General features: G+C 53.0%; 1 protein-coding gene across 1 annotated transcript in view; it reads left to right on the top strand.

Annotated features, from left to right (window-relative positions):
• Window positions 1-6,907: 6,907 nt before the first annotated feature.
• MTHFS (methenyltetrahydrofolate synthetase) overlaps window positions 6,908-22,080 on the top strand; it is a 32,220-nt gene continuing 17,047 nt past the window's right edge. The window contains exons 1-2 of the mRNA XM_079764152.1: window positions 6,908-7,659; window positions 10,914-11,175. Of these exons, the coding sequence (XP_079620278.1) occupies window positions 7,321-7,659; window positions 10,914-11,175 (601 nt within the window). The 5' untranslated portion in view covers window positions 6,908-7,320. The remainder of the gene's footprint in view (window positions 7,660-10,913; window positions 11,176-22,080) is intronic.

Below are 22,080 nucleotides of genomic sequence, written 5' to 3'. Positions count from 1 at the left end.
TTATTGATTTTTTACAGAGAGGAAGAGAGAGGGATAGAGACTTAGAAACATCGATGAGAGAGAAACATCGATCAGCTGCCTCTTGCACACCCCCTACTGGGGATGTGCCCGCAACCAAGGTACATGCCCTTGCCCGGAATCGAACCCGGGACCTTTGAGTCTACAGGCCGACGCTCTATCCACTGAGCCAAACCGGTTTCGGCAATTCCCATATTCTTATGCCACGTACTAACTCATTATGTTTTCAAGGTTACAACTGTCTGTAACAATAACTCACACAGAGCCCTTTGTAATATCTGCGAACAAAGAGGCTCAAAAAGTATAAATATAAGAAACTTCCTGCCCTAACTGGTTTGGCTCAGTGGATAGAGCGTTGGCCTGCAGAATCAAGGGTCCCGGGTTTGATTCCAGTCAAGGACATGTACCTGGGTTGCGAGCACATCCCCAGTGGGGGGTGTGCAGGAGGCAGCTGATCGATGTTTCTCTCTCATCGATGTTTCTAACTCTCTATCCCTCTCCCTTCCTCTCTGTAAAAAATCAATGAAATATATTTAAAAAAGAGAAAAAAGGAACTTGCTGTGGGACGTGGCTGAGATTTGGAAGAGACACCTCCCTCTGGGCCGCGGGCAATACACGCCTCCTGACTAACTGGCTCAGTAAGACGTCTTGTATCTCACTCGCCGATTACGCTACCTCACTGGAAGGTGCTGATAGGGGCCCCGCCTGAGGGTGCTGCCCGGCCAGGCCGTGTTTCCAGGGTGGGCGGTTTTCTCCGGTTCATCCGCCTCGTGACCAAAGGCGAGATATTCCCGACGGCGGGCGAGCCCAGGGCCGTGATGGGAACCGAGCCCATGACCGACGTTCCCCGAGCCTGTTCTCACGTTGAAGTTGGACGACCGAGCCGTTTGGGCACCGCAGGAGCCCCCGTACGGGAAGAGGGCGTCACAGACCCTTGCAGCACCGTTCATGCAGGCAGCTCATCCCACTGGCCTTGCTTCCCTGAGGACTTCCACGTCGCACCCCCTCCCGCGCGTCTGCCTGTCTGCCCTGCACCTGTACCAGAACATTCCTCTTCCCTCCTGTTGCGGGGACCCGCTGTTCTGAGGCCAACCCTTAGTATTAGTGTGTCAGACCTTGTTCCTCGTGGTCCCTCGTGGTCCCTCCCTCTCCGGCATCGGCGTGTCCCTGCCGGCCCATCGGTCCCCTTAGCGCATAGACTTGCTGTCATGGCTCCGTGTCATGGTGTGGCCGGTGGCTGACTGGAATGGCTGGGAGACCAGCTAGGAGCCTGCTGTGATCCATGGGTGGTAAAGACTTCCTGACTGTCACTCGATCAACGAAAATTCTTGTATCTGCCCTGACCGGTGTGGCTCAGTGGATAGAGCGTCGGCCTGCAGACTGAAGGGTCCCAGGTTCGATTCCGGTCAAGGGCATGTACCTTGGTTGCGGGCACATCCCCAGTGGGGGGCGTGCAGGAGGCAGCTGATCGATGTTTCTCTCTCATCGATGTTTCTAACTCTCTCTCCCTCTCCCCTCCTCTCTGTAAAAAAAATCAATAAAATACATTAAAAAAATAAAATAAAATTTCTGTATCCATCCATCTGTATGTGTATATGTAAAGCCACGAGCTCACACTGACACTGTTTTGTTATTGTTAACTCTTCGCCCGGGGACATTTTTCCACTGATTTCTAGAGAGAGTGAAAGGGAGGGGGAGGGACAGAGAGAAACATTGATGTGAGAGAGACACATCGATGGGTTGCCTCCCATACGAGCCCTGACCAGAGCTGGGGATTGCGCCCGCCACCAAGGTACGTGCCCTTGATGGGAATCAAACCCGGGACCCTTGCCAAAACCGGTTTGGCTCAGTGGATAGAGCGTCGGTCTGCGGACTCAAGGGTCCCAGGTTCGATTCCGGTCAAGGGCATGTACCTTGGTTGCGGGCACATCCCCAGTAGGGGGTGTGCAAGAGGCAGCTGATCGATGATTCTCATCGATGTTTCTAACTCTCTATCCCTCTCTCTTCCTCTCTGTAAAAAATAAAAAAACAAACAAAAAAACCCGGGACCCTTCGGTCTGCAGGCTGATGCTCTATCCACTGAGCCACACTGTTAGGCTAGGCCTACACTGATACTTTTAATTCCGGTACACCACCACAGGGCTCACGCCAGACTTCCTCTTTCCTTACTTGTCCCTGTTTTTTTCCAAAAGGGAGAAACCTGACTCTTATTACCCACAATGTACACTGAGTGACCAGATTATTATGATCTCTGAAGGCATAATAATCTGGCCACTCAGTATGTGTGTTTGTGTATAAATATTTTAGAGGCCTGGTGCATGAATTCGTTCATGGGTGGGGTCTGGCCAGCCTGGCCAGGGGGAGGGGACATGGGCGGTTGGCCAGCCTGCCTGCTGGTCGAACTCCTGGTCAAGGGGACAATTTGCATATTAGCCTTCTATTCTATAGGATATATATACACACTGAGTGGCCAGATGATTATGCGTTCAGAGATCATCATAATCTGGCCACTCAGTGTATGTACGTACTTGTGTTCAATTCTAGAATATAGATAAAGTAGTTTGACAGCCGCTAATATACCGTCCTCTGAAAAATAAAAATACAAACTACAGGCAATACACTGTGTCCCCAAGGAACTGTATGCACACTTTAACAGCTGGTGACTCCGTTTCCACTCCTTTTCAGGTTTAACTGACTTGAAATAATGGGTGAAGCCAGACAGCTTTGAACAAAGAAAACATAGCCACTGGACTTTTTTATGGGGATCCATAAAAGATAAAGTTTACGGCCCGGCCAGCGTGGCCCGGGGGTTAAGCGTCGACCTATGAACACTCGATTCCCCGTCAAGGGCACATGCCCAGGTTGCAGGCTCCATCCCCATTGGGGGCTGTGCAGGAGGCAGCCGATCCGTGATTCTCTCTCATCATTGATGCTTCTATCTCTCTCCCTCTCCTTCCCCTCTGAAATCAACAAAAATATATATTAAAGTTTACGGTACAAAACAGGCAACAGTTGACAAATGGAGGGTGCATAAACACCGAAGGAAATGATTCTTGATGTCTGCGATCCCGCTGCTTTGTGTTAAGAGCGGTGCCTGGGCCAGAACTGTCTTCAATTTGAAAACAGGCACTGACAAACAAATTATTAATTTCTGTAGATGCTTTTAAATTTTATAAGTGAACTCTATGTTAATAAATGCTGACTTTATCACCATTCAAAGTGTGTGTACATTTTTTGGGGGGATACTCTATCTATACTAATAAAAAGGTAATATGCTAATAGATTGGACATCTTCTGTACATCCTTCCGGACGTCCTTCTGGACAAAGCCACGGTTGCAGGGGCCAAGGCAGAGACGGTTAGGGGCGATCAGGCCGGCAGGGGAGAGCAGTTAGGGGGATCAGGCCGGCAGGGGAGAGCAGTTAGGGGCGATCAGGCCGGCAGGGGAGAGTAGTTAGGGGGATCAGGCTGGCAGTGGAGGGCAGTTAGAGGGGATCAGGCTTGCAGGGGAGCAGTTAGGGTCATCAGGCCGGCAGGGGAGAGCAGTTAGGGGGGATCAGGCCAGCAGGGGAGAGCAGTTAGGGGGATCAGGCTGGCAGGCAGAGGCAGGCAGGGGACCCAGATTGGAGAGGGTGCAGGCTGAGCTGAGTGATCCCCCACTCCCCCAGCCATGCATGAATTTCGTGCACAGGGCCTCCAGTATTTGTATAAAGTTATTTTTGTCTTTAGCCTTATGGCATTTCGTCAAAATACTTAGTCCAAAGTTACGTAAGCTCTCCACCCATTTGGTTGTGGTTATGTTAATCATTTGTAATCCAGTTTGGTTTGTCCCTGCTTGGGTTGCGTTTTGGTTCCCTCCCCTTGCCCCGCCCCCCATACACCCCGGGTGTATGCACGTCTGTCTGTAAAACATTACCGTGGTCCTAGCAGAGCTATGCAGAACCAAGTAGCAGGCGAGAAATGTCACTTTCTCCTCCTCGCTGCTACTCCATGCCTGTTCCCCATTCTTTCTACCCTTCTCTCACCCGTTCCCGCACAGGCGCCCAAACTCAGTCAGGTTCTGGTTTATACATGTACTTCATTTTCCCCCACAAATGAGTGGAAACATTTATATTTTCTTTTATGCCTTTCTTTTTATTTTATGAAGATATAAGTCGCATGGAATTCACTCTTTTATCTTTTTAAAAAAATATATACACTGAGTGGCCAGATTATTATGATCTCTGAACGCATAATAATCTGGCCACTCAGTGTATAGAGGCCCAGTGCATGAATTCGTGCATGAGTGGGGTCCGGCCAGCCTGGCCAGGGGAAGGAGACATGGGCGGTTGGCCGGCCTGCCTGCTGGTCGAACTCCTGGTTGAGGGGACAATTTGCATATTAGCCTTTTATTTTATAGGATATACACTGAGTGGCCAGATTATTATGCATTCAGAGATCATCATAATCTGGCCACTCGGTGTATTTCTTTATTGATTTCAGAGAGGAAGGGAGAGGGAGGGAGAGAGAAACATCCATGATGAGAGAGAATCCTGGATCAGCTGCCTCCTGCACACCCCCCACTGGGGATCAAGCCTGCAACCCAGGCATGTGCCCTTGACCGGGAATCAAACCCAGGACCCTTCAGTTCGCAGGTCGATGCTCTGTCCACTGAGCCAAATGGGTGAGGGCAGAACTCACCCTTTTAAAACGTAGTACATTCAGCATGGTACCACTGGCACCGCAGTTGAATTTTAGGACATGGTCATCATCCCCAAAAGAAATCCTGAACTCTAGTGCCCTTGGCCCCCAGCCCGCTGCAGCCACTCAGCTGCTTTGTGTCCATGGGTGTGCCCGTTCCAGACCTTTCCTATAAATGGGACCATAAAATACGTGGCCCTTGTCTAGCTTCTCTCACTTAGCGTACGATCTTCAAGGTTCGTATTGCATTTTACTTGCAGGGGGATGAGGGGTTTTCAATTTCTCCGCATCCTCTGCAGCCCCTTTCTGTTTGTTTTGTGTGTGTGTGTGTTTAAATTATAGCCATCCCAGTGGGTGTGAAGTGGTGTCTCTCTGTGGTATTGATTTGCATTTCTGTAATGACTAATAATGTTGAAATCTTCCCATGTGCTTATCGGCCATTTGTGTATCTTATATGAAGAAACGTCTATGGAAGACCTCTGTCCGTTTTAAAACTGGATTATCTGTGTGTGTGTGTTTACTGCTGAGTTGTAAGAATTCTTTTTATGCTATTCTGGACATGAGCCCCTTATCAAATATACTAGAGGCCTAGTGCATTAAAGTCGTATGGGGGTTGGGGGGGGGAGTCCCCTCAGCACAGCCTGCACCCTCTCGCAGTCTGGGAGCCCTCAGGGGATGTCCAACGGGGAGCAGGCTGTCAGTCGGACATCTTAGCGCTGCAACGGAGGCGGGAGAGGCTCCCACCACTGCCGCTGTGCTCGCCAGCCGTGAGCCCGGCTTCTGGCTAAGCCCGGCTCCTGCGTTGAGCGTCTGCCCCCTGGTGGTCAGTGAGCATCATAGCGACCGATGGTTCGGCTGTTCGGCGATTTGCATATTAGTCTTTTATTCTATAGGATGACTTGCAAATATTTGCTCCCATTCTCTAGGTCAGTGGTTCTCAACCTTTCTAATGCCGTAACCCTTTAATACAGTTCCTCATGTTGGGGTGACCCCCAACCATAAAATTATTTTCGTTGCTACTTCATAACTGTAATGTAATGTAAATATTTTCGTTGCTACTTCATAAATCGTAATGTAAATATCTGTGTTTTCTGGTGGTCTTAGTGACCCACAGGTTGAGAACTGCTGCTATAGAGCTTAAGACCATCGGAAAACACAGATATTTACATTACGATTCATTAACAGTGGCAAAATTACAGTTATGAAGTAGCAACGAAAATAATTTTATGGTTGGGGGTCACCACAACATGAGGAACTGTATTAAAGGGTCGCGGCATTAGGAAGGTTGAGAACCACTGCTCTAGGTAATCTTTTCATTTTACTGATGGTGTCCTTTGATGTATTTTTTTTTTTATATCCTCACCCTAGTATATTGATTTCTACAGAGTGGAAGGAAGGAGGGAGAAAGAGAGAGAGACATATGGATTGGTTGCTTCCCAAACCCGCCCCTACTGGAGCTGGGAAACCTGCATCCAAGGTACAGCCCTTGACCAGGAATCGAACCCATGATCCTTCGGTCCTTGGGTAGAAGACCAAGCTCCTTTGCTCTAACCACTGAGCAACCCGGCCAGGGCAGATGCACATTTTTAATTTTGATAAATTTTCTTTTGTTGCTTGCGTTTTTGTTGCTATAACAAAGTAACCACTGCCTAAGTCAAGGCGATGAAAAGGTATGCCTCGATTTTCTTCCATTACTTCTGTGTAGGCCTTTGATCGACTTTGAGTTGAAGGTATTTAAAAAGCCCACGCATGCCCATGACTGGAGATGATACACCAAATTTCCACACGGCTTCGGGTCTGTTTCTGTGCTTCTATCTGTTCTACTGCCATGTGTGTGTCCGAGTTCATGACGGTATGTTTCAATGTCTAGAAGGGCTAGTTCCCCCCTACGATTTTCAGTGTGTTCTTGGCTGTGTTTTTTTAAATGTTTTTGTAGCCCTAACCGGTGTGGCTCAGTGGATAGAGCGTGAGCCTGCGGAATGAAGAGTCCCAGGTTCGATTCTGGTCAAGGGCATGCACCTTGGTTGTGGGCACATCCCCAGTAGGGGGCGTGCAGGAGGCAGCTGATGTTTCTCTCTCATTGATGTTTCTAACGCTCTCTCCCTCTCCCTTTCTCTCTGTAAAAAATCAATAAAATATATTTTTTAAAAAATGTTTTCATTGATTTCAAAAGGGGAGAGGGGGGAGAGAGAAACATCAATGAGGAGAGAGAACCATGGATTGGCTCCCTCTGGCACGCCCCCTACTGGGGATGGAGCCTGCAACAGGGGCAAGTGCCCTGACCCTGAATCAAACCTTGACCTCCTGGGTCACAGGTCGATGTTCAACCACTGAGCCAGGCCGGCCAGGCCTCGCTATTCTTGATTGTTTTCCACACAAACTTTAGTGAAGTTGATGTATTTATTAACATAAAACGTAGTCCGTTTTCTCTAAACTTGCAATTATCTTAAGAGTTTCATGTCCTTACCCGTGGGACCCTCCCCCTTCCCTGGGGTTCCTGAGCGGCGCCCCGAGAGGGCTGATCTGACCTACAGGAGTCCGTCTCCCACCTGGAGGTCCCCGGAGGTGCCCGCACCTCCCGATCCAGGTAAAGGCCCCGCAGGGCGGAACGCCCGGTGCCTCCATGGTTTCCGCCGGCGCTCGGCTTCCATCGGAGGAGCGAACCCCCGCTCGCCACCCCACCGATGGTCACGGAGATGGTCAGGAGCCGGGGTGGCCCGCGCAGGTCAGCTCCGCGGGGCGGGGCGGGGGCGGGGCGCTCGCGATCCGGAAGCCGCCAGACCCTCCCGGGCCTGCGGACCAGCTGCGCCAACCCGGCGAGAGGGCGGCCTGTACCCCCCACATGGCGGCGACCGCGGCTGTGAGCGGCGCCAAGCGGAGCCTGCGGGCCGAGCTGAAGCAGCGTCTGCGGGCCATCAGCGCCGAGGAGCGGCTGCGCCAGTCCCGCCTCCTGGCCCAGAAGGTGCGCGATCGCAGGGACGGCCACGGTGGCGGCCCAGGTGGACGTCCTGCTAGCCGCGCGGCGCGGGTTTGCGGATCTGCGCAGGCGCAGGCCTCCGGCGCGCGCATCCTCCCTCCCCTCCCCTCCCCGCGTGCGTGCGTGCGTCCCCCAGCGCGCATTCACCCCCGACGCGCACGCGCACGCACGTTCCCCGGCGCGCGCACGTTCCCTCCGCCGCACTTCCGCCAGCCCCGGCGTGCCTACGTCCCACGCACGACGTGCGTACGTCCCCTCCCTCTGGCACGCGCACGGCCTTGGGAGCGTGTCGGGGCGCTCGAAGGCGCGAGGTCCCCGAGGGAGGGCGACTGTGAGGATGGCAGTGAGCGGGCGGAGTGGTGCCGCCCTGTGCCCGGGGAGGCGGGTGCGGAAGAGCTCGCCCCCGTGGGGCCAAGGCGGGAGCAGGTGCGGACAGACACCCCTGGTGGGTGCGGGGCGGCCCTGCTGAGGTGCCTTCAGGCAGCGTTCGAGGTCGGGAACCCAGAGGAGGCGAGGGGATCCCTCTCGGTGAAATGGCGGGAGAGTCGGGGCGACCGCAGAGGAGGAACGTGCCCTCGGGGTGCCGGCGCCCGTGAGCGAGGGCCGCCCTGACTGAGCCTCGCTCGCCCGGGGCCTAGCATGGGCCTGCCGGGCAGCGGGTGACAGGACGTGCTTTTCCGAGTGAATGAGAGGAAACATGGATTCTCCCGCTGCCCGCAAAGGTGGGAAGCGGATGGGGAGACAGGCGGGGAGAGAGCGGGGTTCCCTGTCTGGGGGTTCCAAACCCGCCCTTGGTTCCTCACCGCCGCCTCGTGAGATACAGGGTGTCCCCCCAAAACGGACACACACTTTGAGTACTTATTAATTCCAATGGTTTAAGTGTGAAAAGAAAGAAACAACAATGGAGCTGTCAGCTGTTCAAAGTGCGTATGCATTTTGGGGGGACACCCTGTATTCCGGGCTGTTGATGGGATGGGGGTTGGTTTGTCAGCCAGGAAGGCTCGTTCTAAAGGCATGGGGGGACTGATTTTGGTGGTACACCAGAGAAAAAAATCCATGTCCCCTGAGTAGGTAAATACTAAAAAAAATATTTAGCTTTTTAAATATACTAGAGGCCCGGTGCACTTGTGGGGGATGGGGGGTGGTTCCTCAGCCCGGCCTGTGCCCTCTCGCAGTCTGGGACCTCTTGGGGGGTGTCCACCTGCCGACTTAGGCCTGCTTCCTGGGGGGATCAGGCCTAAGCTGGCAGTCAGACATCCCCCTGGCAGCCCTGGAGCCCTCAGCGGGAGCAGGCCTAAGCCGTCAGGCGGACACCCTTCGCGCTGCTGAGGAGGCGGGAGGGGCTCCCACCACCGCTGCTGCGCTCCCCGCTGTCAGCCCGGCTTGTGGCTGAGCGGAGCTCCCCTTGTGGGAGCCCAAGAACCACCAGGAGGCAGCTCCTGCGTTGAGTGTCTGTCCCTGGTAGTCAGTGCACGTCATAGCGACTGGTCCTGATTGTTCAGTATTAGGGTCGGTTTGTGTATTACCCTTTTATTATATAGGACTAGAGGTCCAGTGCATGAAATTCATGCACGGGTAGGGTCCCTAGGCCTGGCTAGCGATTAGGGCTGATCAGGTTCCCCTCCCCCCCGCCTCCCCGCCTCTCCTTCCCTCACTTCCTCAGCACCCCACCGCTGCTGGTTGCCTGCCATGTTCCGTACCGCCCCCTGGTGGTCAGCACACATCATAGCGAGCAATCGAACTCCTGTTCTCCCGGTTGAACTCCTGAGGGGACACTTTGCATATTAGACTTTTATATATATAGGTAGAGGCATGGTTCACGGGTGAGGGCCAGCTGGTTTGCCCTGAAGGGTGTCCCGGATCAGGGTGGGGGTTCCCTTGGAACATGGGGCGGCCTGGGCGAGGGGCCTGTGGTTGTTTGCAGGCTGGCCACACCCCCCAGCAACCCAAGTGGAGGCCCTAGGATCTGGGATTTATTTATCTTCTATAATTGAAACTTGAGCAGACCCAAGCCTGCTTGCTCTGTGGCTGCCGCCATCTTTGTTGGGATTTATTTATCTTCTATAATTGAAACTTTGTAGCCTTGAGTGGAGTCCACGGCCGGCCAGGGTATACGGGAAGTTTGGTTTCCTCCGTTGCCAGGGAAACCCAAGCCTCCTGCTTGCTCTGTGACCACAGCCATCTTGGTTGGGTTAATTTGCATACTCACGCCTGATTGGCTGGTGGGCGTGGCTTGTGGGTATAGCGGAGTTATGATTAGTTTGCATATTACTTCTTTATTAGAAGGATATTTTTATTGATCTCAGAGAGAGAGAGATAGAAACATCAGTGATGAGAGAGAATCATGGATTGGCTGTCTCCTGCACGCCCCCCACAGGGGATCAAGCCACCAACCCGGGCATGTGCCCTGACTGGGCATCAACTGTGACCTCCTGGTTCATAGGTCGATGCTCAACCACTGAGCCACGCCGGCCAGGCCCCACAGTGACTTACTTTATTTATTTATTTATTTATTTATTTATTTATTTATTTATTTTTAGAGAGGAAGGGAGAAGGAAGAGAGAGATAGAAACATCAATGATGAGAGAGAATCATTGATTGGCTGCCTCCTGCATGTCCCCTACCGGGGGTCAAGCCCACAAACTGGGCATGTGCCCTTGACCAGAATCGAACCTGGGACCCTTCGGTCCGCAGGTTGATGCTCTATCCACTGAGCCAAACCAGCTAGGACCCCACAGTGACTTTATAATGAGTTTTCATACTTACAAAAATAGGTGAGTCAGAGAGGTGTAAAGGGATCAGACAAGTAAGTGTTGAGGTTAGAACCAAAATTTAGAGTTCAGGACCCCACTGTAGCACTCTGCTGTTTTTTGTTTTTTTGTTTTTGGTTAGTTAAAGAAGTTGAAGAAGCCCTAACTGCTGTGGCTCAGTGGATAGAGCATCAGCCTGCGGACTGAGGGGTCCCGGGTTCGATTCCAGTCAAGGGCATGTACCTTGGTTGCGGGCACATCCCCAGTAGGAGGTGTGCAAGAGGCAGCTGATCGATGTTTCTCTCTCATCGATGTTTCTAACTCTCTCTCCCTCTCTCTTCCTCTTTGTAAAAAATCAATAAAATATATTAAAAAAAAGAAATTGAAGAAGACGGGGGTGGGGGAGAAAATGTTGACACTGTTCAGGGGAGTCACTGATTTTTAACAGCGTAATCTTGGCAAATACCACGGCCCTCGTTTCCCACGCAGGTGATGGCCCACAGTCAGTATCAGAAGGCCCAGAGGGTCTCCATCTTTCTGAGCATGCACGATGAGATCGAGACCGACGAGATCATCAAGGACATTTTCCGCCGCGGCAAGACCTGCTTTATCCCCCGGTACCAGTTCCAGAGCAGCCACATGGACATGGTACGGCTAGCGTCGCCCGAGGAGATTGCTTCGCTTCCCAAAACATCCTGGAATATCCATCAGCCCGACGAGGACGAGGCTCGGGAGGAGGCCTTGTCCACAGGTGAGCACGCGGTACCAGGATGGACATCCTAGGTGCTGGGAGACTGTGATGAGTTCTTTTTTTAAAATTTTACTTATGTTCAATTTCTCTTGAACTCTAAGTATTCCTTTTTTTAAAAAATATATATGTATTTTATTTTATTTTATTTTATTTTTTATTTTTATTTTTTTCCAGAGCACAATGATGAATTATGGCTTTATTTACATTTCTATATATATATTTTTTAAATTTCTTTATTGATTAAGGTGTCACATATTTGTCCTCATCCCCCCATTCCCATCCCACACCCCTCCCCATGGATGCCCCATTGGTTAGGCTCTTATGCATGCACACAAGACCTTTGGTTGATCTCTTAACCAAAGAGAACTTAACCATTGGTTAGGCTCTTATGCATGCACACAAGACCTTTGGTTGATCTCTCCCTTCTCCCCCCACCCTCCCCTATCCTCCCTCTGAGGCCCGATAGTCCGATCGGTGCCTCCTTGTTTCTGGTTCTGTTCTTGTTCATCAGTCCATGTTGTTCATCATTTCCCCTAGATGAGCGAAATCATGTGTCACTAGAGATGTACTTATAAGAATTGAATGTGCGACGGGCAATAATAGTTATGCTGACAGGCAAAAAATCAGTCTGTAGTGAGTTTCTTTCTGGACCAACAGTTCTTTTGAGACCCAATATCAATGTCCACCAGTTCCTTATGAGTACATGTCGGCACTGACCCCTCAGCTCTGGATGGTGGACAAATGGTGATAATGCAGGTCCGACTCCCTCTGGTTTGGTCTCGGCCGGACCCAGGGGGGGCACGGCCTCACCCGGACCCGGGACCCAGGCTCACCCGGATCCAGGGGCCCGCGGCCTCACCCGGACCCGGGACCCAGGCTCTCCCGGGTCCAGGGGCCCGCGGCCTCACCCGGACCCGGGGCCCAGGCTCACCCGGGTCCAGGGGCCCGCGGCCTCACCCGGACCCGGGGCCCAGGCTCACCCGGGTCCAGGGGCCCGCGGCCTCACCCGGACCCGGGGCCCAGGCTCACCCGGGTCCAGGGGCCCGCGGCCTCACCCGGACCCGGGACCCAGGCTCACCCGGATTATATATGTATTTTAATATATTTTATTAATTTTTACAGAGAGGAAGGGAGAGGGAGAGAGAGTTGGAAACATCAATGAGAGAGAAACATCGATCAGCTGCCTCCTGCACACCCCCTACTGGGGATGTGCCCGCAACCAAGGTACATGCCCTTGACCCGAATCGAACCTGGGACCCTTGAGTCCGCAGGTCGACGCTCTATCCACTGAGCCACGTCGGGTAGGGCTGTGATGAGTTCTTAGACCTCTGATCTGCGTGTGATGTTTGGGTCATTGGGGGTCGCTTTCCGCTGTAGGAACCAATTTGTGTTTTACTTGTATTCCAAGATACCCACATTACCAGGCGTACTGGTTGATAACGTGGATTTTGTAATCAAAGAAAACACGATCATTTCAAGAGAAACATCAAAAGTGCTTTCTTCAAAGTAATGTCCATCGCAAGATACACATTTCCCCCATCTTCCAGGTAATTTGTGGATACCGTCCCAACAGAACTTCTCTTGTTTTGAGACAGACCATTCAGAGACCCCATTTTCACATCTTCGTACGTTTTGAAGTGCTGCTCAGAAAGTGCGTGTGCCATCGATCAGAACGAGTGATCATCTGAAGGAGCAAGGGCTGGTGAATACGGCGGGTGGGTTAATGCTTCCCAGGCAAGATCTTTTCACGTGTCTTTACCTGGTTTTGAAGTGTGTGATGGTGCGTCATCATGAAGCAACATTACTTTGCTGTGTCTTCTGGCCGGTGCTGGTTGTTTCACGATCAAAGCGCGGTTCAAATTAATTATTTGTTGTCAGTAGCTATCAGTATTAACGGTTTCACCTGATTTTAGAAGCTCATAATACACCACACCTTCCCGATCCCACCAAACGCAGAGCATTGTCTTCTTTCCGAAGTGATTTGGCCTTGCCGTCGATGTTGATGGTTGACCTGGATCAACCCATGATTTTGTGCGTTTAGGATTCTCAAAATAAATCCACTTTTCATCGCCAGTCACAATTCGATGCAAAAAAGACTTTCTTTCTTGCCGTTGAAGCAACATTTTACTGATGACTTTTCAGTTTTCCATTGGTCTTTCGTTCAGTTGATGTGGCACCCATTTTCCTTCCTTTAAAATCTTTCCCATTGCTTGTGAATGATTGGAAATTGTTTGCTGAGCAGCGTGTAATCTTTCTGCAAGTTGTTTTTGAGTTTGACATGCATCTTCATCCAATAATGCTTATAATTGTTGGTCTTCAAACTTGTTCGGTTGACCTGGACGTTCTTTGTTTTTCACGTTGAAATCATCACTTTTAAATCTTTTAAACCAGCGTTCACAAGTATCTTGAGATGGAGCATGTTCACCATAAGCTTCCCGAAGTATTCAGCAGCACTTTTCTTCAAAAAGAGTAATGAATTAAAACTTCCCGCAAATGCTCTTTTTTTTGGCACGAAATTCGACATTTTTAAGTGTAAAAATATCTATGACTAGAGGCCCGGTGCACGAAATTCGTGCACGGGGGGGGGGGCAGCGGGGAGTGTGTCCCTCAGCCTGGCCTGCACCCTCTCCAATCTGGGACCCCTCATGGGATAACCAGCAGTTGGACATCCCTCTCACAATTCAGAACTGCTGGCTCCTAACCGCTCACCTGCCTGCCTGATTGCCCCTAACTGCTTCTGCCTACCAGCCTGATTGTCCCTAACTGCTCCCCTGCTGGCTTGATTGCCCCTAACTACCTCTGCCTCGGCCCACACCTGGTACCCAGGATTCCCTCCTCCAGCTGACCACAGGCACCCAGGATCCGGGCTTCCCTCCCTCTGGTCAGCCATAGGCGCCCAGGCTAGCTGCAGCCTTAGGGGATGGTGGACAGGGGGCTTCGCCTGTGCTGCAGCTGCAAGTGCTGGCGCCCAGGACTGCAGGGTGGGCGGCTTCTTTGTCTCCCAGGCCACAGCCAGCCGCAGGTGCTGGTGCCCGGGACTGCAGGGTGGGTGGATTCTCCATCTACCATGCTGTAGCCAGCTGCAGGTGCTGGCACCTGGATCACAGGGTGAGCGGCTTCTCTGTCTCCCAGGCCACAGCCAGCCACAGTTACTGGTGCCCAGGACTGCAGGGTGGGCGGCTTCTCCATCTCCCAGGCCTGCAGCCAGCCTCAGGTACTGGTGCCCGGTTTCTCCATCTCTCCCAGGACGTGGGGCGGGTGAACATGGGGTGGGCAGCTTCTCCAGCTGGCTGTAGCCTGGGATCATAGGGCAAGTGGCTTCTTCATCTCCCAGATCGCATCCACCCTCAGGTACTGGCACCTGGTTTCTTGTCTCCCCCAGGACGTGGGGAGGGCGGCTTCTCCAGCTGGCTGCGGCTTGGGATCACGGGGCAGGCGGCTTCTTCATCTCCCAGGTCGCAGCCAGCCTCAGGCGCTGAGGCCGGGTTTCTCAGTCTCCCCTAGGAGGTGGGGCAGGCGGACCTGAGGTTTCTGCTGCTGGCTGCAGCCTGGGATCACAGGGCAGGTGGCTTCTTCATCTCCCGGGCTGCAGCCAGCCTCAGGCACTGGCACCTGGTTTCTTGTCTCCCCCAGGACATGGGGTGAACCGCTTCTCCAGCTGGCTGAGGCCTGAGATCACGGGGCAGGCAGCTTCTTGGTCTCCGTGGCTGCAGCCAGCCTCAGGTGCTGGGGCCCAGTTTCTCCGTCTCCCCAGGACATGGGGCGGGCGGACCTGAGGCTTCTGAGGCTGGCTGCAGCCTGGGATCATGGGACGGGCAGCTTCTTCGTCTCCCGGCCGCACCCAGCCTCAGGCGCAGGGCCTGGTTTCTCCGTCTTCCCAGGACGTGGGGCAGGTGGATGTGAGGCAGGCGGACCTAAGGCTTCTGAGGCTGGCTGAGGCCTGGGATCATGGGGCAGGTGGCTTCTTGGTCTCCGTGGCTGCAGCCAGCCTCAGGCGCTGGGGCCCAGTTTCTCCATCTCCCCAGGACGTTGGGCAGGCGGACCTGAGGCTTCTGAGGCTGGCTGCAGCCTGGGATCATGGGGCAGGCGGCTTCTTGGTCTCTGTGGCTGCAGCCAGCCTCAGGCGCTGGCGCCTGACTTCTCCAACTCCCAGAGACCTGGAGAGGCTGGGGGGCGTGGCTGCCACCATGTTTTCAGTTTAATTGCATACTCACTCAGATTGAATGGTGGGCGTGGCTGGGGCGTGGCTGGTGGGCGTGGCTTGTGAGTGTAGCGGAGTGATGATTTGCATATTACTCTATTATTAGATAGATGTTAACATCGTCAGCAAATTTGACATAGGAAGTTTTGAAGCTTGCTGTCAATACAACAAAATAGCATCCATATCAAATTGCATATATATCAACACATGTGTAACTCCATCTATTGAAAAACATACGCATTATTAACCGGTACACCTGGTACCTGACTTGGGATGCTCTCTGTAAGCAGCTATAATAATAAGGTAGGAAGGTATTAAGACTCTTGTCCTAACCTTATAGATTGAATTACACATTTTTCCTGAATAATTTTTTTTGTTGTTAATCCTCACCCAAGGATATTTTTTTCCCCATTGATTTTTAGAGAGTAGACGGGAGGGGAAGAGACAGAGAAACATCAATGTGAAAGAGACACATTGATTGGTTTTCTCCCACACGAGCCCTGACCAGGGCTGGGGAGGGAGCCGGCACCGAGGTACATGTCCTTGACCGGAATCGAACCCGGGACCCTCAGTCCGGGGGCCAGTGCTCTCTCCACTGAGCCCCACCGGCTAGGGCTCCCCTGAATAATTTCATTATTTCCCGTGGTTTCAATTCTGGTCTGTATAGTAATGAGCACGTTATCATTCATGCTAACAAGCTTTTAGGTCTCCCATTCAGACCTCTCCGTTCCCTTCTGGACATGTCTACCTGGATGCTCTGTGGGCGTCTCAGATACAGCATGTTCCAAACTGAGTCATATCCCCTCAGCCACTACTCGTGCGTCTCTCTTAGTGCGTGGTAGCACCGCCACCCTGCTGGCCGGGCCAGAAACCTGGAGATCGCTGCCGACTCCTGCCAAGTCCTGATGATTCTATCTCCCAATGATTGACAGAACCTGTCCCCTCCTGCCCACCCCCTGCTGCTACTGCAGTCAGCCGCCAGCTCTTCCTGTCTGGCTGTGGCAGCAGCCTCCCCAGGGTGCTTCCTTCCCAGGTCTCGCCTGCTCTCCGTCCTCTCCATCCATTATCTGCACCGTGATGGAGACCAGATTTCTAAAGCGCACACCTGCCCCGCGCTCCCCCGTGGAAGCCTCTCAGTGACTTCCTGCCGGCCTTCGGTGGAAGGAAACGCGCCTTCACCAGGCTTTTCCTGGTTGGGTCCTGTTTATTTTTCTACTTTTACATCTTTCTGCTCCCCCACTTGCAGCCACTCCGAACGTCTCCCAGTTTCCACCCCCGCTTTGCCTTCTCTGCCGCTGGGCCTTTACACGTGCTGTTCCCTGGCCAGCAGCTGCTCAGGAGATTTAATTACTAAGCAGTCGCAGAGCTGAGAGCAGGCGCAGCTAAGAGGACTGCTGTGTGATACAGCGCCTCACACCTGCCAGAGGTGTATATTGGGGCTAAGATTGAAGTGCTTGCAAAGAACCCCAGCACAGCTTTATGCAGCCTTCTCCCCAGTTCTATCCCCCTTCCACAGTGACACCGTAACCTACAAAATCCATCCTCTGTTGGGGTGGCTCACAGAAGTGGGGGGCTACCGTCTTTGCTACCAGAACTTCTGCTATCCAGTCTTATATTTGCCAGATGTTCAGGCACCAAAGGGGCACTCAATCTACCTCTGTCCTGCACCTGCAGACCAGATGCACGCCACCAAAACACAGCTCTTCCGTGTTCCCAAGAAGCAAGGTTGCAGGCATTTTAAGAGAATGAGGTGGGCATCCTAGAATAAAAGGCTAATATGCAAATCGACCAGACAGCGGAACGACCAGTCGCTATGACGCGCACTGACCACCAGGGGGCAGACGCTCAATGCAGGAGCTTCCCCCTGGTGGTCAGTGCGATGTCCTACTCCCGCGGGCCTAAGCCGTCAATCGGACATCCCCCTAGGACTCCTGGACTGTGAGAGGGCACAGGCTGGGCTGAGGGACCCCCGGCCCTGAGTGCACGTATTTTGTGCACCGGGCCTCTAGTCCTATATAATAAAAGGGTAATATGCAAATTGACCCTAAAGGCTGGACAATCAGAACGACGGCTGGCCCAGTCACTATGAGGCGCACTGACCACCGCTTGGTCCCTTTCCCGGGCTGGCAGGCTCTGATCGCCTGATGGTGAATGGGGAACCGGGGGTGGGTGGCGGGGGATGCAGGCGGCGCCAGGCCAAGGCCCTTGCCCTACTGGTTGCCCCACACACAGAGGGCAACCTGCAGCAGGGGCGGGGCCGGTGAGCGGGTGGTAACAGCTGACTTCTCAGTCCTTTCCCCCCCGCCGTCAGGCACTGATCACCCTATGGTGAAAGGGGAACTGGGAGTCGGGGGGGGGGGGCATCTGTGGGCAGCCGGGGAAGATGGCCCTGATCGCAGGCCAGGCCTAGGGACTGTAACTGCGCACGGATTTCGTGCTCTGGGCCTGCAGTTTCCTCATAAATAAGAAAAGATGGAGTTGTAGGCGCTCATGCTGCTCACACCGACTGCACCATTTCCCCCAACTCGCAGGCCTGCGGGGGAGCCCAGGGCACTTCCCCCGTCCTGGTGGGTTATATATTAACAGCTCCTCCCTGGCCCCTGCATCACCTCCAAACATCCCTGCTAACGGAAAGTCTACCCGCTGTCCTCCAGGGCAGCTCAGTGCCTCCGCCGGTCAGCGCTGCCCCTTCTAGAGGGCATTCCTACAATGCGTCACCCTTGACCTCCATGCATGTGTCCGGTTTCTGGGGAAGGACGGCAGTGGGAGGAGGAAGGGGGAAGCAGATCTTTCCTCTCAGTGTAGTGGCACTTCCAGGTCTAAACAGATGAGCGCAGGCATTCACGTATGGCTTTAGCACATTGTCTGGCACGTATGAGCTGTTCGTGGTAACTATTATTAACCTTAAGCAAGGAACGGAACAGTATTCATTATGCAGTCAACTCATTGCCTATCGAGTGTGTAACATTTTGATAATTTCCAGCAAACATGTCTGCGCATCTGCTTTGTGTCAGACACCTTGTTAGCTCGGGAAAGAGAGCGTCCAGGCCTTCTAAAGGCCCAGCTGTCGCTGGGGAGACAGAAGAATATGTACATAGAATAAGCATCCCCACCTTCAACATCTGTCAGATGCAAGTGTCAAATGAAAATATACAGAATACTAGAGGCCCGGTGCACGAAATTCGTGCAGGAGGGGGGTTCCTCAGCCCAGCCTGCACCCTCTCGCAATCTGGGACCCCTTGCGGGATGTCCGACTGCTGGTTTAGGCCTGTGGGATGGCGCCTAAATTGGCAGTCGGACATCCCTCTTGCAATTCGGGATGGCTGGCTCCTAACCGCTCACCTGCCTGCCTGCCTGATCGCCCCTAACCACTTACCTGCCCGCCTGATCGCCCCTAACAACTTCTGCCTCGGCCCCCGCTGCCGCGGCTTCATCCGGAATGATGCCCGGAAGGTCATTCGGCTATCCAGTCTAATTAGCATATTATGCTTTTATTATTATAGATAATACAGAAGCCCAGTGCTTGAGCCTGATTAGAAAAAGTCAGCTCCAACCTGGTTGCTCCTCCTCCACAGCATTATCCGCACGGTGTTCCCGGGACAGGTCACTTTCTCAGCCACGCTTCTCCCTGCAGATGTGCAGAGGATAGCGGGCTGTCCCCGTAGCTTCTTTTGACTGCCGTCTGCGAGCTGGCCCTCTCGCTATTACAGAAGCATTCGAGTAGGCAGCCTCCGCGCTCCCTTATCTCCCAGTATCCCATTCTGCCGAGGATTTTTCCTCGCGTCAGCAGCTTGGAATGTGGCAGCTCCGGTGCTAACGCATCCATCCAGCTTTGTGTGTTGGGGATAAGCTGATTAGAGCTGATTGTCACCGGTGTGACTTATGTAGCCTATTTATCTTCCTGGTTTGCTCACATTAGCATGGCCTAGAAAAAAGGGAGCTCTCTGTCCTCCATGGCGATAAGTTCCTAAGCACAAATTTCACACGCGGGGTTTTTGTGTTATGATTTTTTAACCCTTTGCACTCGCTTTTTTCTCAATTCCTTTATTCTACTCGGGATTTAATTTTTTAAATACCCAGATTTTACAAAGCGCGGCAGTAGAATAAAAAACTAGAGTTTCTTTTCATACAAACTTAGTTATTTGGATTTTTTAATATTTCAAATTATTGATACATTCAAAGAGTAATTTTAATCTCGACATCCTAGTGCAAAAGGTTAAAAATCGATTGGAGAGAGATTTGTTGTTCCACTTGTTCATACATTCATTGGTTGGTCCTTGTCTGTGCCCTGACCAGGAACTGAGCCCACAACCTTGGCATATCAGGATAATGCTCTAACCAACTGAGCTACCCAGTTAGGGCACTATTTTTATTTATTTACTAGAGGCCCGGTGCACGAAATTCATGCACGGGGAGGGGGGTCCCCTCAGCCCAGCCTGCACCCTCTCCAATTCGGGACCCCGGGATTGGGCCTAAACTGGCAGTCGGACATCCCTCTCACAATCCTGGAATGCTAGCTCCTAATCGCTCACCTGCCTGCCTGACTGGTCGCCCCTAACTGCCCCCCTCCCCTTCCGCCGGTCTGACCGTCCCTCACTGCCTCTGCATGCAGGCCTGATCACCCCTCACTGCCTCTGCGTGCCAGCCTGGTCGCCCATAACTGCCCCCCCTCCCCCCGCCCGCCGGCCTGGTTGCCCCACACAGCCTGCTGTTCAGTCGTTTGGTCGCCCCTCACTAACCCCCCTGCCAGCCTGGTCATAGGCAGCCATCTTGCGAGGGTGTGAGGGTTAATTTGCATATTACCTCTTTATATAGGATTTTATATATATATATATATATTGGTTTCAGAGAGGAAGGGAGAGGGAGAGAGAGATAGAAACATCAATGATGAGAAAGAACCATTGATCAGCTGCCTCCTGCACGCCCCCTACTGGGTGCCAAGCCCACAACCCGGGCATGTGCCCTTGATTGGAATTGCACCTGGGACCTTTCAGTCCACAGGCCAGCGCTCAATCCACTGGGCCACACCAGCCGGGGCTAGGGCCCTATTTTTGTGTGATGTATACAGCAAAGCATCAGATTGGTAGATGAAGTAGACGGCCGCCTCTTCCTTGAATTTGTCCTCCCAATCAGGGCTGCGTGGGCCATTTGATGAGCCAGGAGTCTTTCCATCCAGAGGAAGTAATCTGATTCAGTCTGGGTGTCGCAGAACGGGATGTCATTGGCCCCGAGACCTAAACATCCACAGAAGGGTGAGCTTTGGCGAAGGCCGGGTCAGGTGTCGTTCAGATCCCCCTGTCTCTGACCTTGGACTCCGCTCTCCCCTCTTCTGGCTGCGGACTGGCGTCCCGGCTGGGCCCAGGATGAGAGGCAGATGCTGACTCCTGTAGGCATCCCTGGACGGACAGCCTGTGGCATCGCCTTGGGCAGAGTGCCAGGTGACCCCTGTGAGGACACGCCCTGTTACCAGCACCGCCGTGGTGTTACCCAGGAATGCTCTGTGGAGGCTGATACCGCTGTCCCCCAATGCTGTTGGGGTGTCAGGGGGAGTTTTGTTGGGTGACTTTTTACTAAGCCAACCAATAATGGCCATTACAGGACCCTAGGGGTTTGCTGTCTCAGTACCACTCACAACCACAGCTCACGCTCTCCCCCAAAAAGGTGGGTCCTTCTAACCCTGGAACACGTGTCTCCTTTGCTTCACAAAAACCCCCTCCACTTATCTTGTTTGAACCCCCAAAATAAACGGTCAAGATTAAAAATAAATCGAGGCCGTTGTAATTTTGGAACGTGCTTTTGTGCGCTCCATCTGCCCCCCCCGCCCCCTTCCCCCCCCCCCCCCCCCCCCCCGAGTCTGGGGTGGCCTCTCCCTGAGGGGAGAGAACCTGCCCCCAGAGTTAGAGCCAACTCTGCCCGGTCCTCACTCACCTCGTGGCTTCAGGTGGGCTCACTGCAGCCCCGGAGGTCAAGGGCTTCTCCAAGGTCACGGGGCAGCAGCTAGGACTCTGGTTCCCGCTCCAGGGCCGGCGAGGCTCCGCTGCTTTTCCCAGCCTCTCCTCAGCCCGCGCTCTCTACCCCTGCGCCCCCTTCCCTTCCCCCCGGCGGCATCTGTCACCCACGGACCGGGTCCCTCGGTGATCGTGTTCATGGGCATTGTTAACGTAAAAAACCATCGAAACCTGTAGAGAATTTTTGTGAGTTTATTGGAGCCAAACTATCAACAATTGCCGGGAAGCCGAACCTCAACAGATTGAGATGACGCTCCGGAGAATGGGGGTTCCATCTGTGTTTACACATTGCAATCGAAGGAGGGACGCAGGTGGGTGACATGAAATCCATTGGGGACGGACCAGAGAGGCGGGAGCAGGCAAAGCGGGGAACCCCTGGGATTGCATAAAAAGTGAAATGATGGACACACACTCAGGTGGGTGCAGGGACAATTCACATGATAATGAAGGAATTTGTGGTCTCTGTCCTGGCGCCCAGCACAATAGGTTGTGCCCCAAGGGGTCCGGAAAAAGGGGAGTTACAAGGTACCCAGACATTCCAAGGGTGTGTTATCCCAGATGCAAACAGACAGACGGGCTCCGTGAGGGTAAAGGCTGACCTTGTCAGGGAAGACGCCGGCCTAGGAGGTGACCCCCCACCATCCCTGCTTCTCGTTCAAGTTTAATTTCAGACCATCCTGTGGGGTGACGTTAGGT

This window comes from Cnephaeus nilssonii (genome assembly GCF_951640355.1).
Source record: "Cnephaeus nilssonii genome assembly, chromosome: 24".
NCBI lineage: Eukaryota > Metazoa > Chordata > Mammalia > Chiroptera > Vespertilionidae > Cnephaeus > Cnephaeus nilssonii.
This window is presented reverse-complemented; position numbering and strand designations above follow the sequence as displayed.